At 30.1% G+C, this 15,826-nt stretch overlaps 2 protein-coding genes and 1 pseudogene across 6 annotated transcripts in view; all 3 read right to left on the reverse strand.

The window, feature by feature from the left end:
* Positions 1-1,239: 1,239 nt before the first annotated feature.
* On the reverse strand, positions 1,240-4,144 carry LOC148230569 (alpha-N-acetylgalactosaminidase-like; annotated as a pseudogene). The gene is made up of 8 exons (XR_015810916.1): positions 3,988-4,144; positions 3,748-3,922; positions 3,507-3,681; positions 3,351-3,445; positions 2,875-3,286; positions 2,651-2,815; positions 2,499-2,586; positions 1,240-2,431 (listed from the first exon to the last, which is right to left on the reverse strand). The product of XR_015810916.1 is annotated as an alpha-N-acetylgalactosaminidase-like (transcript).
* Positions 4,145-5,257: 1,113 nt separating this feature from the next.
* Positions 5,258-10,084, reverse strand: LOC148230570 (uncharacterized). Its single transcript, XM_088194039.1, has 6 exons — positions 9,917-10,084; positions 9,686-9,847; positions 7,978-8,213; positions 6,997-7,909; positions 6,381-6,613; positions 5,258-6,085 (listed from the first exon to the last, which is right to left on the reverse strand). Exons 1-6 carry the CDS (start codon positions 9,982-9,984, stop codon positions 5,454-5,456), a joined length of 2,244 nt encoding a protein of 747 aa, XP_088050165.1. The 5' UTR covers positions 9,985-10,084; the 3' UTR covers positions 5,258-5,453.
* Positions 10,085-13,561: 3,477 nt separating this feature from the next.
* Positions 13,562-15,826, reverse strand: part of sbb (scribbler) — a 264,527-nt gene continuing 262,262 nt past the window's right edge. For all 4 annotated transcript variants that reach the window (XM_088195524.1, XM_088195522.1, XM_088195523.1 and 1 more), the window contains exon 7: positions 13,562-13,926. In XM_088195524.1, coding sequence (XP_088051650.1) covers positions 13,862-13,926 — 65 coding nt within the window. In that variant the 3' untranslated portion in view covers positions 13,562-13,861. The remainder of the gene's footprint in view (positions 13,927-15,826) is intronic.

Genomic DNA, 15,826 nt, shown 5'->3' on the forward strand with positions numbered 1-15,826 from the left:
ATGTACATATGTTAAATATGTATCCGTGTGCTACAACACTTTTTAAACGCCAATCTAATTAACTAAAAATAGTAAATCAAAGACTATTAATTTATATGATGAATCTAATCTATAATATTTCATAATATAATTTATTTATTCGTGCCATTGTATTGTTATTTTATCACTAATAAAAAAATATGACATGATAATATTTTACTGAGTAAAAATTGCTATCGAATTACTAACCTGAAAATAAGAACGTAGAAATTGTAAAGGTTTCAACTACCTGCGTCATTCTAACGAGCATTTTGAACAAATAAAAACATATATCAACCCGCTGAAAGTGGCCAACTAGAAGTTTCACTTAAGGTGTAAACATATTTTTTATGTGCGTCCATGAAGCGATGCAATTAGCCCACCAATATTCGCATCTGCGATTCGCCAAAGCTGTCTTGAATCAGCAATAAAAAATGTGACACTTGATCACAAGGGGGTAGAGACAGGCGGAGAAAGACGCTCCTGAAACCCAACATCAAAGAGTCACATCATCAGATACATCAGCGAATCGTCCAGCATGATCACATTACAGCCGATGATAATTCAACTCAACACTTCAGCAGACACGATTTTCAATCTTATAACAGCAGCCATTTCCATATACAAGTTCATGTAGTATTATTTTTAGCTTTCCATACGTCTATTTTAGCTGCAAACTCACACCCCTTCGGCTGCAAAACCAGAAAAAAAATCCATAACTTAGCTTAAAAAATATGAATATAGTAATGATAACTTTTTAATTTGGTTCTTCAAAAAAGTTTAATTTCTTTCCCCGTAAAGCTTACTTCAAACAATGATTCTGGTGAAAATCCTAATGGAGAATTGATAATAATAATTGCACAGTGCCTTTACCTACAATTGGAATTCTTGAGATTGTCTAGTTTTCTTGTAAAAATCTAAAATGTTTAATAAAGATGAAAATATATTAAACTATTTATCCATGTATTTTTTTACAGTTAAACTACCATAAAACGTTATATTTTTATTATTTATCTAAAGACTACATTTATATCAGATAAAATTGTCATACCTTAAAGTATCTTTAAGACTAATAAAATATAGAAACAATATATTTTTATATATGTATACCAAAAAATATTCAAATTATACTTTAAAACCATTATTAAAATGATAAGCGTTTCTTAAAATGCTTTTCTCACTTTTCTCAATTTGATCTTTAATAATGATTGATAAGTAAACAATAGGTATTATACATTATTAGATGTTGATAAATGAAAGATAATATCAACGAAGTCAAATTCGTCAAAACATAAGATAAAAAAATAATAGATCTTAACATATTGTTACATCATCCGATTTTTTTAAATTTTATAAGATAATTGTTTGCTTTAAAAATATTAAAATATTGAGCAGTATCTGTTTCTCGACAAATTACAAAGTTTTTAAATGTTATAATGGTGCTGTGTCGTAGTAGTATCTTCAAGGTGTTTCAAAGATTGAGTTGAACTCAAGGAGGCTGCTTGGCTGAACCAGTGCTGATGATCGCAATGATTAAAGCGTTATGACGTACATATAATCGAGGAAAAGGGAAGAGATTAAAATCCTTACTCTCCCTCGACTCCTTGACCAATCAGGATAATGTTTTATTATGTTACTTAAATAAATAAAATATTACATTTTGAGAACGTTTATTTTACATTTTTATTTTATTTTATATTAAACTTAGTACCGCAATAAAATAACAACATAATCAGACATTTCATCTTTAATAGTAAACGAGTGCTTTTTAGACAACTTCACTCACTCTTAATTTCTTTATTCTTAAATAAATGTTATGTTACATTTTTCTGTTTTATAAAATTTCTAAAGCATTATTAGACCCTTTTTATTAAATATACAGAAGAAATAAATGTTGGCAATGAATAAAAATGGATTGAAAATTGCTTGAAGCAGCTACCATATTATACACATTTGTAGAATTCTTTACTAATTATATTAATATTTTTAAATATTGAATAATCTGTACAAGAAAGGGGAAGATTCGATATTACTTCATAATTGATACAGATAATATATTACTGTTGACAGAAATGTATATTTCAGCTTTTTTTATTACATTTTAAATTCTATGAACAGATAAATATCACAGTATTTTTTTATAATATCTTTTTAACGTTTAGAATAGTTTTGATTATAGAAATGTACAAATATTTTAAATTCTGTTATGATAATACTATGAAGATTTGTTTTCGTAACATAATTTATAGCAAAATAATATTTTTTCTTAGGAAATCTGACAAAAATCAATGTCACTAAATGTAAAATAATTTTTAACTTACTGAGATTCGAAAGAGGAATTCTAGTAGAAACATATAATATATAACAAATTAATCAGATTTATCAGTATAGATGGTCCGCAAAATCAGAACTCCTGCGAAAAATGTTTTTTTATACAGTAAAGAATGAATACCTAATTCAAATATGTAGTTCATTCTTACCTGTAGGATTTACTTTAACAGTAATAATACCATTGTCTTTTTCACCCACACTTATATCCCACGATTGTGTAATAACAGGTGAAATTTCCTAATAGCAAGTATTATATTATATAATATTTAATAATTATAAACAATATAACATTCGTACTTACTTCAATTATGATATCAACATTATATTCAAATTCGATCTCTTTAAAAGTAAATGCTTGAATTGTCGGTGCTCCATTAGTATTGTGATTGACAAATGCAAGGGCTAAAGATGATCTATTACCGATGACTGGCGTTATTTCCCTCTTCCATACGTGTATTCCTTGTTTCTATTTTAAAATAATTTAAAAAAAAAAATATAAAAATATCATATGAAAAAATGACATACTTCTATAACTCTTATTCCAGGTCTGCCAAGAACGTCTTGATTCACAGCAATGAGATCTTTGTTCAGTAATATTTCTTTAAATTCAGGCTTTATATTAGCAATATCGACCGAGATTATCAAAGGCGCCGCTAATATCGCCCAAATTGCCATCTGTACTCTACTTTGGTCATAACTCAAACCAAAATTCCCAATGATCAACTGAAAACACGTTTTATTGAATGTATTTATAAAAATAAGATGTTAATCTTACCATATCAGGATCGTTCCAATGTCCAGGTCCAGCAACTTTAGCAAGACGTCTCGAATTATTTGCAAAATACAATAAAATTCCTTCAAGACTTCTCCAAGAATCGTTAATATCAAGTGAGTTGCGCCACAAATTGCAGTGCTTAGCCACTAATTCTAAATCCGGCTGATATGTTCATATTAGTACAACATTAAAAGCAATAGTTATAAAATACAATATTGCTAAATACCTGAATGCCATTATCTTCTTGATATACAGGCCAACTGCAAGAATAAAGCATCGGTCTTCCAGTCTTGTTCAATAGCTCACCAAATTTAGGATAACCTAATAATATCCAACATTAGCCTTTAAAATATCTCATACAAATAAGATAATATGGAAATACCTTCATTCATTTCAGTAACATTTACATTGCATCCATCAAATTTGACATAATCAACGTCCCATTCAGCGAATGTTTTAGCGTCAATTTCTAGATGATCTAAACTACCTGGATATCCAGCGCAAGTCTTCGTACCAAAATCTTCGTATAAACCGAATTTCAATCCTTTATTGTGTAACTATTAATGAAATTAAAATAACTACAAATCTACTATGAGTAATTAAAATTATATATGTATATGTACATAATCTGCGATATATTTCATTCCATTCGGGAATCTCTTCTTATCAGCGACTAACGTTTGATTTTTGTCTCTCTCCATTTCTAGCCAGCAATCGTCGATTCCGACATATTGATAGCCAGCTTTTAAATATCCTTCAGAAACTAATAAATCTGCAGCTCTCGTTATGAGTTTTTCACTATTTAAAATAGTTTAATTTTAGTAATAAAATAAGTTGCCATACAATTTTTTTTGTAAACTAACCTTATACACTCGTCTGGTCTTGTTGTACAATTTGTTAAGCATCGGTATCGCTGCCATGTTAACCAACCCATCGGCGGAGTCAAAGCTAATCCATTATCTAAACTAAATATGGGTGTAAATAACATCAACATATATAAAAGCTTAAGTAAACCCATGGTAACTTTATTTAAAAATGGCATTAAAATGTATTGTCTATTAATATATAAACACTAAAGTTAAAAAACTGATTAAGCGTGTGTTATTAAATAGCAATAAATTCACACAAGTTATGTTTATTTCTACAGTAATCACAGTGCATAACTCTACATGTGTGTATGAAGGGTAAAATTATAAAATTATTATATAAATGTATAAATAGTTTAGATCGGATGGATTCAAAATATGTATTAGTAGAAATTATGAAAGAAAAATGTACAGTTTTTTATATAATTTTACTGAAAATAAAGTATGATTTACATATGAAACATTGAGCATTCATTGTACATAATTTTGGAAGAACACAAAATATTTCGCATGACTGTTGAGATTAGATAAAAACATTTACAGAACATTTGCTGTATCTTATTCGTTTTACAGATGGCGCATAGCAATAATTTTAGAATTCTATTTATTATCTGATTTAAATATCGATGGGAGCTCTATCGATGACATTTGGAAATCATCAAAATAACAATGGTTTGATTCAATAATATAAAACATCGGCAGGACACCCAGAATTGCACAATAGCCACACAAAGTTTCGAAAATCGTGAATAATCATAAATTATCACAGCATAAAAAACAACTTTTATAAGTTTATTAACACACCTAGAAACAATACCTTTCATCTTGCATTGAATAGCATTTGTAAGTATCAAACGGTCACCCAAACAATGGGCCACTTTAACTAGCTTTCACTATAAAGGATGATTTTTAAAGATGTGGTTAGACTGCGATGCGACTGGTTCTCAATTTACCTCATATACTATTTGTCAAAAATTCTTCAAAGGATCAGTATAGAAAATGTTACACTCGGTCATATCACCAATAACTGGCAAGCATATGACAGTCAACAATTCACCAATTGAACCAATTGAACCCACTATCGAGATTTTTAATTAATATTTGCAATTCAACTCCACCGTCTGATACTGACATTTACATCACTAGGCACCAATCCATAAATATCAAAATATGCAGGAGTTATACTTATCTCTACAGTGCGTAAATTATGTTTAAGCTTGTGTATATATTTCAGAAGCACTAACTTAAATAACTAAAGATAAAAATAATTAAATCAAATATTTATTACTATCAAATATAAAATTGCTTACGTGTAAGTTCAATCTTAAATAATATAATATCACATGTCATATTGTATCATTATAAATTAAATATAAAAATAAATTAATCACTTTTTTTTAAAGATTAAACAAATAAAAAAAGTGTTAGTATTTTATACACGTAATATGTTCATTTACTTATCACTAGCATATATCGAACGGCCTCAATTGTCGTTCACCTTCGTTCAACAATATCAACATGGCTCTGTACAACAAATACAATCCTAATTGTTTCTTCTCCTTCAGTGACCAAGAAGCTGCCACTCCGTAATAATTCCCAGGCTTGATATTCTTCAAATTCTTGAGTGCTATAACATCAATCATTGCAGCCTCTCTCGTGTACGCTTCCACGGGAATCACATTTTGAAATATGTGCAAACACACAACTCCTAAATTGTCCTTCCAAATATCCAAGATATTCTGCACCTTCTTATCCTGCGATTCCCTTTTACCGGCATTGTAAACCCCGACAGCCTGATACAAATGACTGTAAGGACGAGATCTTTTACCTTTGCCGATGTAAAATATCGAATCCAAAAACAACTTCCAAATTTCTGTTTTTGATAAATCATTAGTTCTATTAGGAAGATTATTAGTAACTCTAGGATCGAGTAATAGGTATGTGAAAGACGATTTAATGACTCCTTCGCGCCATCGCATCTTTGGATTGGGCATATCAAACTGCTTTATGATCTTATTCTCCAAGTCAATGTAAAGCGATAGATTAGAGTTCCAATCTGGATCTCTTAACGTTTTTTCCAATTCTACAGTATAGGCTGAAGAAAAGCAAATATTATTAATGCGTACGTATAATATAAATAGCACTACAATAATATTTTTGTCACAAATACAACATATGTATGTAAAATTAAGCGTTGAATTTATCTGTATTATTAGTTTCCTATCAAAAGGTCACATTTAATAATTGAATCAATTTTATTTTTATGAGTGTGAATCAAGTACATATTTTATTAATTTTTGAGTTTTGTGCTTTATAATATAATTAAGAACTTTTAAGTAAATGTTGCTTTGTGGCAAATATTCTAAATTGTACAGTGCAAATAAACTTACTTTTTTTTTTAGAATCGGACTGTATAATGTGAGCATTTGGATCTTTTTTGAGTCTTTGCAATTTTTTTAAATATACTCTCTTAGTCGTTAACGTGATAGGACCAGGAGTGACTCCAAATATTGTCAATTCACGTCTCAAGTTGTCAGTGTCGTAATCAATTGACATCGGTAACGACGATACTGAACTAATGACAGATTGAGCAATTGATTTATCGCATATTTCGCCAATCATGCTAAAATAAATTTATTGAATAAATAGATATAAAATATAATGTTAAAATATAGACATAGTAATCTAGAATTAATGTCATATTTATAAGAAATTAGTACTAACAAGATCAAAACATTCAGATTCTCTCTTGAACAAAATTAAGAAATCTTCTGTACTTTAAAAATAAACTGTACACCCATGTTGAGTTATTGTGTAATTAAAATATAATATAAAATATGTAAGATTAAATAACACAGTATAGATAATTTTACATTAAAACTTTTATCTAACTAGCAAAAAATAATTACTTGAGTATTAAAATATTTATTAAATCTTATTTTTGAATTTAAAATTTGCTAACATTAATTTCTAGATTTTTCAAAAATATCTATATATAAAACTTACGGAACTGGAGTTGTTAAAACTCTTTTCTCAATCAAAACCACTCCGGCTTCCTTATCTTCATATTTATGTTCTTCAACTACACTTGCAATAGTCTCATTAATAGCTCCAGAAGCAATGCTGCAAGATTGAGATAGATCTGATCCAAAATATGAATCGATAAAACCGACATCTAATGCTTTTTGATTGATGATAACAGGAGTATTATTCTGAAACAATTCTACTTCAACCCCATTCATGTTTTTCTTATCATCTTTCCCTTCCTGTTTTTTACCAGAACCCAACGTCGTTTTAGTGCTATAATTTTTATGAGGCAATGGAACCGGTGATCTAGGAAAAACATAATTACTCAACCTCGACGGAGAGTTAGTGAAAGTTTTTACACTGCTGTTTTTCAGTGAATCGTCATTTAAAACCGTATTTTTCTGTAGAACGCTATATAAGTTATTTTCCTCATTTATTGTAAACTTCAATGTTTGAATCCCGCTTAGAGAATTGTCATCATTTAAAGTCACGTCATCGTCAGAGTCATAGATTTCGCTAAAATCATCCGAGCTTGAAGATTCAGATTCTTTCGGATTTGAGATAACTTCTAAGCTATCGTTGCAGCTATGGTAATGAGAAGATTGCTTTGAAGTATTTGCCGTCTTGTCTTTATCCTCGTCGCCACCTTTATCAATTAAATACGAAAACGGTTTCTTAAACATTATACCGTTATTGGTATTCTTAACTATCTCTCGATCGTAATCTAAGAATTTATGATTGTTTATAACTTTCTGATTACTGTCACACCATTCCCTGACAAATAGAGACTTTCTAAACGAATTTGCTAAAGCGTTATTCTCATTTTCAATTTTAGCATCGTCATCGCATTCATATTCTCCTTTAAAGCATCCATTATCTAAGATAATTTTGTCTAAAACATATACAAAATAATACATAATAATTGTTAATACATTATATACAAACAATAATAAGTCATACCTAATTTTATGCTGTACATTTCAGGTGAACTATTGTACTGATATCTATCGCTTTGAAAATACTCAAGTAGGATATCTATTATGTTTAAATGATGGTTTTCGGAAGCATATTTGAGAGGAGTTTTAGAATCATTGTCTAAAATGTATGGATCGGCCCCGTTATTAAGTAAAAGAACCACGATTCCTTGTCTTCCCCAAGCGGCAGCTACGTGAAGAGGTGTCATTCCTTCGTCAGATCTACAATGATTAATAATACATTATCAAAATTGACGCATAACAATAACTGATTTTTTTTAAATATGTTTATATAATTTTAACATCCTTGAAGATCAGCTTTGAGTCAAAAAAATTAGAGGATCAGACCTACTTAAGAAAGTAGTGTTTATAAAATTCTACATAGTGTAAACCAGCTGTTTTTAAATCATCTTCTATTAAGCTATATACTAGTTTTATAGTGCGTAAACGCAAAAGAGGATTAAACAGAATATAGATCAGACTATATTGTGATTTGTTAGATTTAGAATATGGTGTTATTATCCTTCATTGTGGTTTTTAAATAACAAGTTCTCAGTAAATGTTGGAAATTGAAAAATGGAGTACAATTTTTCTCACTGAAAAAAATGACTTGAATATGATTATATTTAAGCATTCATTTAAATTTGATTGAAAATACAAGGGATGTTTGCCATGTTCTAGAGATTTAAATGTTATTTTATTACTTTTCCTGATAAGAAACGAGTTTTTTTAGACCTTATTTATAGTACTGTTTATCCACTTATTTATCGTTCTTTTCACTTGATTAAGATACCAAAAATATTTGTCCCGCAGTGTTTTTCTATATTTCCCTTTATAGGTGGAATAAGGGATCCATCATAATTTCTCAGTATAAAGCGACAATCGAATAAAGATGCTTTAAAATTTGAACTAATGATACCCCAGATTTTGATTTACCTTAAGCCTTATTTCACATTAGAGAGCTATTCAATTGAAATATCATTTTATATAAGGTGACAAGTATTTGAAAATATTAATGGAGAACACTAAAAGTAAAAAGGTTATCTCGAAAATTTTTGTTCGGGGAGGATTAATAGCTTCGAGAGCTAAAAAAAAGGTCATTTCGGAAATATTTGTTCAAATGCCATCTCAGAAATCTTTGCTCATTTAAAGATACTGCGAAAACTAAAAAAGATCACCTTGGACATTTTTGTTGGACAAGGAGGAGAAAGAAGGTAAGGTTGCCCGATGTTCACCACAAAAATTTTGACCTTCTTTGTCGTTTTTGAACAAAAATTTGGAAAATGACCTTTTTGAGCTCTCGTAGCAATTTCTCCTCCTCAAAAAAATTCCCGAGATGGTCTATGAACAAAAATTTCCGAAATCGCTTTTTTTAGCTCCCGTAGCAATTTGTCTTTCTTTGTGCTTCGCGAACAAAAATTTTCGTAATGTCCTTTTCTAACATCCGTTGCAAATTATCCTCCTTGAACAAAAATTTTTAATACGGCCCTTTTATTTTTAGTGTCTGATCACCTTGCAAAAGAAGGACAAAGGTGGATAATGCTTCTCAAAGAGGATGTCTGGTCACCATATTTTATATATCAAATACGGATAGAAAATAATTTGTAAGTACAATATTTAGCAATGTTTTTTGAACCATTACATGAAGTATATTAGAACTCTTATAAATATATAAAATGTTTATATATACTTGCCTCTCATTTGGATTCCCTCCGTTGTTTAAAAGCAACTGTGTCACTTCTTCGGCAAACGCTAACGGTTCTACTCCAACAACAAGATGCATTATGCCAATACCTTTATCTGGCAATATTACATTGAAATCTACATTGTTCGATTTTAATATATTTACTATGTTTCTGAAATAACCAAATTCGTAATAATATTATAGCAAGTTGTCAAATAATCAAAATTATATTTCTACTTACCCAGTGTTTAGATCGACTATATTATTATATATCTGATTCACAACCTCTATGTTGTCTTCCATAGTCATAATGAATTATTATTTTCATGCGAATTATTATTAAAATTTGGGTAAACATTCAGACGCCAAACTTTTAGGTTAACGGTAATTTCAAAGTTGACGCTGCGCGCATGCGCAGTATCAGTGACAGTCAACGCTAGTGGTCATAAAAAAACTTACAGATTTTTTATTTATTAAAAAAACAGTTTCCTAATATTTATTTACATATTTAGTGTTTAAATATTTATTTGAAGCAAATTATTTATTATGGACTTATTTATTTAATCCTGCATATTTTAAATGTGGGGAAGTCAATATTCCCGGATAAAAGGATAAAAATAATTTAATTTTCGATGTTAAATAATACAATAATAATACATTTAATAATTACTGTGTTATTGCTATTATTTATAGTCATGCTTCTTAAGATAATTTTGTTTGTATATTTTATATTTTATAAGGTAGCTACCATAAATTAGTCACAGGTTTATCGTGAATTCTTAACCCCCCTCTCTATGTCACAATTTGTTATTGAACCAGACTGTTTATTACATACTGTCACAAGTCTGCTAATTCCCCCCCCCCCCCTCAAAAGCCGTGACAAAATTTATGAAATCCGACTAATTACATATAATATATACTTGAAAATATATATATATATATATTTATGCCAGACGAAATTTATTGAATGCATCAATACACTTCACAGAATTTTAATCAATTTTGCATTTTAAATTTTCTTTAACACTAGAAATTAAATAAAATGTCTCAGTTGAATTTTATTTTGAATTCTCCGCAATTGTTACAGACTGGATTTGTCATTTTGGTGCTTTAGGGGCGGTGGTGATGATGGCAATGAGACACAGATTGAGCCGCTGCAGTAATATTTATTAACGGTTAACGGTGTTTACATGGTTAAAATGGGGCGGACGCGCGACGGCACGCGTCCGAACCCTTACAAGCTTGCCGGAAGAGAGAAAACACGCCACGCAATGCGTGTTTTCTCTCTTGCCGTGCCGACCAGTTTTGGCCATAACACATCTAAATTCGGCTCCCATAGTGCCATGTGGATTATCTAAAATGCGATGCGTTCTAGAACACTTGCCGCAAGCAGGAATAATCCTGCAATTTTGTCTTAATTTTAACCATTTAATTTAGGAAATGCTCCAAGCTAAAAAAAAAGATTTGGAACAATAAAAAACAATCATAAAATATTCATATTAAACGATACGAACTGGACCAACTCCATGCCAGCAATGCCAGCGTATTAAGGAGCCGAATATTCCGGAACCCAAAACTGAAATTCCTTGAGAATAGTGTGATTGTCGCGCCAGTCCACGACCCGCTAGAGGCCCTTCACACCAGTATGGGAGAGCAATAGGAATTACTTTCGAGGAGCAGGGACTCTCCTCAAATCTAAAGATAAAGGGATTAAAATTTTTTAAGATGATTATAGGCTGCATGAACAATAGACGATAGTTTTTTAAATCTTGTCCTAATATTGATTGCTTTTCGGAATTACTGTATGGAATTACTGTATGGGGGCCGATTTAGATTTGTTATGGCCCAACTGGTCGGCACTTGAGTAGCACTGGCGTGACATTTATTCTCTACACTGCAAATCTTCAGGCAATTCGGATTGGCGCCGTGCGCCCTGTACTTGTAAACAATGTAAACAACTCACACCATCAATAAAATACTACTGCAGCGGCTAAATCTGTGTATAATTGCCAGCCGTCACCATCACCGCCCCTAAAACTGAAAATTTATCAATTTTATTTTTATATTCCTGCTCATAAAGCAAACGTTGAGAGGGGTTTTTCACTAATAAATTCTCAATATACCAAGGAACGGAATAGACTTAATGTGGAGTTAGTGAAGGCACTAATATTCACACAATACAATTTTAGTAGTCGGATTTTTATAGTTATTGATTAAGAAACGAAGAACTTTTGTCAAAAATAGGTAGCTCTAAAAACTATGTTTAAATACACGATGAGTATTAGTAGTATGCTAAAAAAATATTTTAAAGTTAAAGTTATTGTATATTTTAAGTTTATTTTTATTTTGAAATGTCCTTCTATTTTGCATATGGCAATTTTAGCCATAACGGGCATGACCCAGATAAATCAGAACAATGAGGTTCTGTAATGTTATTCAACATTATAATAGAACTAAGTGACTAGATTTAATTGGAGAAACTGCTCTACACAATTCTTCACCTTTTCAACGATCTATTTGCAGATACTATTTAAGATTTTACTAATGTATATATACATATATAACCTTACTTAACTACCCAATTCTCTATCCTACTGTAAATGTGTATAATATCAAATGAAGCCCTTTTCAAAATTTATTCAGTTACACTCTCCATTATGTTTCATGGTGTATATTATTAATTTGCTTAAAAAATCAAATCACTTGACACTAAATAAAGTTTCTATCAGGAATTGCCATTAGTTTTGTGCTAGGTTTTAATCTTGTGAAACGTTCAAACTACAATCATTTACATATTATGTGTTTATTTATTGTCTATTATATATAATACTTACACAGACAATTTCTTATTTAACTGCCCAATGAACATTATACTTACACTAGTTTTTATTGCTTATTAATTTAATATTTTTTGAAAGGATCAGGTGATTAAATAAAAGACGCAAACAGCAGAAGAAATAATTCTTTATTTCTTTTTTATAACTTCTAAGAAAAAATCAAATTGTTAATTATACATTTAAAAAATACACAATCAATTTATGCATATATATGTATATACACATATACATACACAAATGCATACATACATACACATTTCGGTTTCCAACTTTGTATTTTCATGGAAGTGTTGTTCATGAATGTGTATGTGTGTCTGCACGCACATTTGTGTGTCATGTGTATGTATGAATATATTTTTTTGTTTTCCTTACATTGGAATAATGAACAGGATCATAAATTATGATTAATTCAGTCTACAGAATATTGATAAACTATGACTGTGAGATATAAGCCTTTAATTACACTATTTACAACACAAATGCAGACAATGCCAACAAATTATAACTGAATTAATATATAATAATTAAAAAAAACAGGACTCTTATTCATTTACAATCGAAGTCTAAAAAAATAAAAATAAAGCGCCGTGCTGCGGGCTCTCACGGACCGCATTACACCTTAACAATAATCGGTTATTACAACACTCAAAAGTTTTGTGCACTCTAAATTCAGAATCACACCACATTCATCGCACATTTAATTTTATATAATATAAATTATTTGTATTTATATATTTTATACAAAATTGTTGTTACTTTTCTTGGAATGCTGTGAATATAAAAAATGAGGCAGGGTCACGGAAGCTCAACGCTCCGAGTATATTCACAATGTTTTATTGTTGAATCGCAGTAGTTGCTAATTTGTTACATTTAACTTTATACAAATATACAAATCGTTCGCACAACTATCGAATTTGCAATACAATTATTTATATCACTTATTTTAACTTTCTGCTTTCGTTGGTGTTCGTATTAAAAAAAATTATGCTTACAAAATAAACGAAAAGTACTAATAATATAAAATAAAAAAAGGATAATAAAACAGAAAGTCGATTTATCAAAATTTAACATTAATAAGCGTAGACTTTATTAAAACTGATTTATTATAATCGGTCAATAGAACAGGTACAACAATGAATATGTATCACAATCCTAGACCTAATTGGACAATCGTTCTAACGGCATAACAAAGACTTTGAACAGCCCGAGCGCCGACCGCGAGCGAAAACTCATCTCTCTCTCTTGGTACTATGTTTCAGAAAATTCGCTTACATTTTCAGCTCGTTAACAATATCCGCTCCGCATTTTGGCCAAAAATCGGAGATTGTGTGCGTCGGCTGTAGCAGCGTTCACTTTGGCGGGAATGAATTTACGACTGTGACCGCGGCTGCTTGTTGACTAGCTAGCACGGCCGCTGCAATACAAACAGCCCCCAATTAGAATCGAGTTATCGCAGTCGACATTCGCTTTACCGTGGTTAGAAAATTTTAGTAACATAACTTAAAAAAGAAATAAAAATAAACTAAAAAGAGAAATGAAAAATAAAACCTAAGCAAACTTACAACGCACTCATAGAAAAAACATTCGAAAACTATTACGTGAAACATAGTGGAGGCATTTTGCTCCTTTTTTATTCACAAGTTTTTTTTTATTTAATATAATAATATATAATAATTTAGAATGCCAAGACAGTTATTAATATTATTTTCCTATATTTCATACACAATTACTTGTATAGTATTATACAATAATTTATATTTAAAACAAAACATACACATGATAAAATAATTTCTTCAATACTTGAGGATTAGTCATATGAAAATTTTAAAAGTGCGATAATAATTCATAACACTGCTTTATTGTCCTGTAAATTGGCAGCAACGTTACATAGAGTTTAAAGAGTAACAGATAGGTGACAGTACGAATCATGAAGGAACAGCAGTAGCATAAAATGATCGTCGCACTTGCAACTTGCATTAAAGTAGAGCAGCACATTGACGGGATACAAGCCATTGATATTTATCAACGAATTAAAGTTCAGTATGGTGATGTATGTCTGTCACTCGAGCAAGTGTACAAATGGACTAGATAATTATTTTTACAACAGGGTTCAGGTCTCTTTTGTATCTTGAGATAAGAAATATTTAAAGTTTTCATTTGGCTCGCCCTCGTATAAATGAACAGAAAAGAACGTTCAACCATTTAAGCGAACGATCTTAATTTTAATTACAACTAAAAGCTATTCACACATAATTATTATGTAAAAATATTAGTGATTAAAACATTTAAATTATAATTAAGGTTCATATATAAAACTATTACAAATTTCGGCATTTTATCACAAACTATAATATATATTCGTTGCAATTCAGTAACGACACAATGTGGAAGACTCGATTCCCGACATCATTTTAGTAAAATTGTGTTAATTGTGTATGAAATTTTGGAATTAGCTTTACATAATTTATATACATATAGAAAGCAGAAAATAGAGACGATATAATATAGGTTTCAAAGAGAAATTCAAGCCTTGGCATTCTTTCTCAATAAGTAGTATCGTCAAAATGAGTTTTGTACTAGATAGATCACCAAGCCGTTTACATCTTATGGCAAAGTTTAAAAACACATAAGTACAAAAATATCAATACAGGGAAACATTGCCTATACAGCGTCTCTAATAAGCCGACTGATTAAAATCAAATCACACTTTAAAGACGAATCGTATGTACATAAAGAAAAATAAGTGTTTTTTTTATCACAGATTTGTCTACAACACCTAAAAAATTGTGACTTAAAATAGCACAAATACTGCATTATCAATTTGTTTTTTTTCGGTTTATCATTTTTGCCTCTTAATCTTACAAATTATTCCTAAACGACATTTATACAAAGATTTATCTCACTTGTCAAAGTTCACTTTTAACCATTTTATTTTATCATCTAATCTATCCTCTAAAACAAAACTATCGGATATACATAATCTAGCCACCAATATGGTGTACAAATCGAAGCGATCGCTTTATTAACTACATCGTATGTAAAACCTCCAAGCATTTTACTGTTAATAATTCCAACGAATATCACGCTGAGCAGTTAACGAACAATTTAAAATTATTATGCAACATTTTTCAAGTCTTCTTTTTAACATCGATATCAAAAGTAATTAACAAAAAAAAATCAGTTTCCCTGAAAATGTTTCGCTTATACGATTATATATATAAGCCACTGCTTAGCTGAACGTATTACAAAAACACACAAATCTAGATAACTATAAAGTTTATAATGTCTTATATGTCTCAAGCTCTGCCCGCCGG

This window comes from Plectrocnemia conspersa, unplaced genomic scaffold (assembly GCF_051122295.1).
Source record: "Plectrocnemia conspersa isolate PC_06_02 unplaced genomic scaffold, ASM5112229v1 ptg000010l, whole genome shotgun sequence".
Taxonomy (NCBI): Eukaryota; Metazoa; Arthropoda; class Insecta; order Trichoptera; family Polycentropodidae; genus Plectrocnemia; species Plectrocnemia conspersa.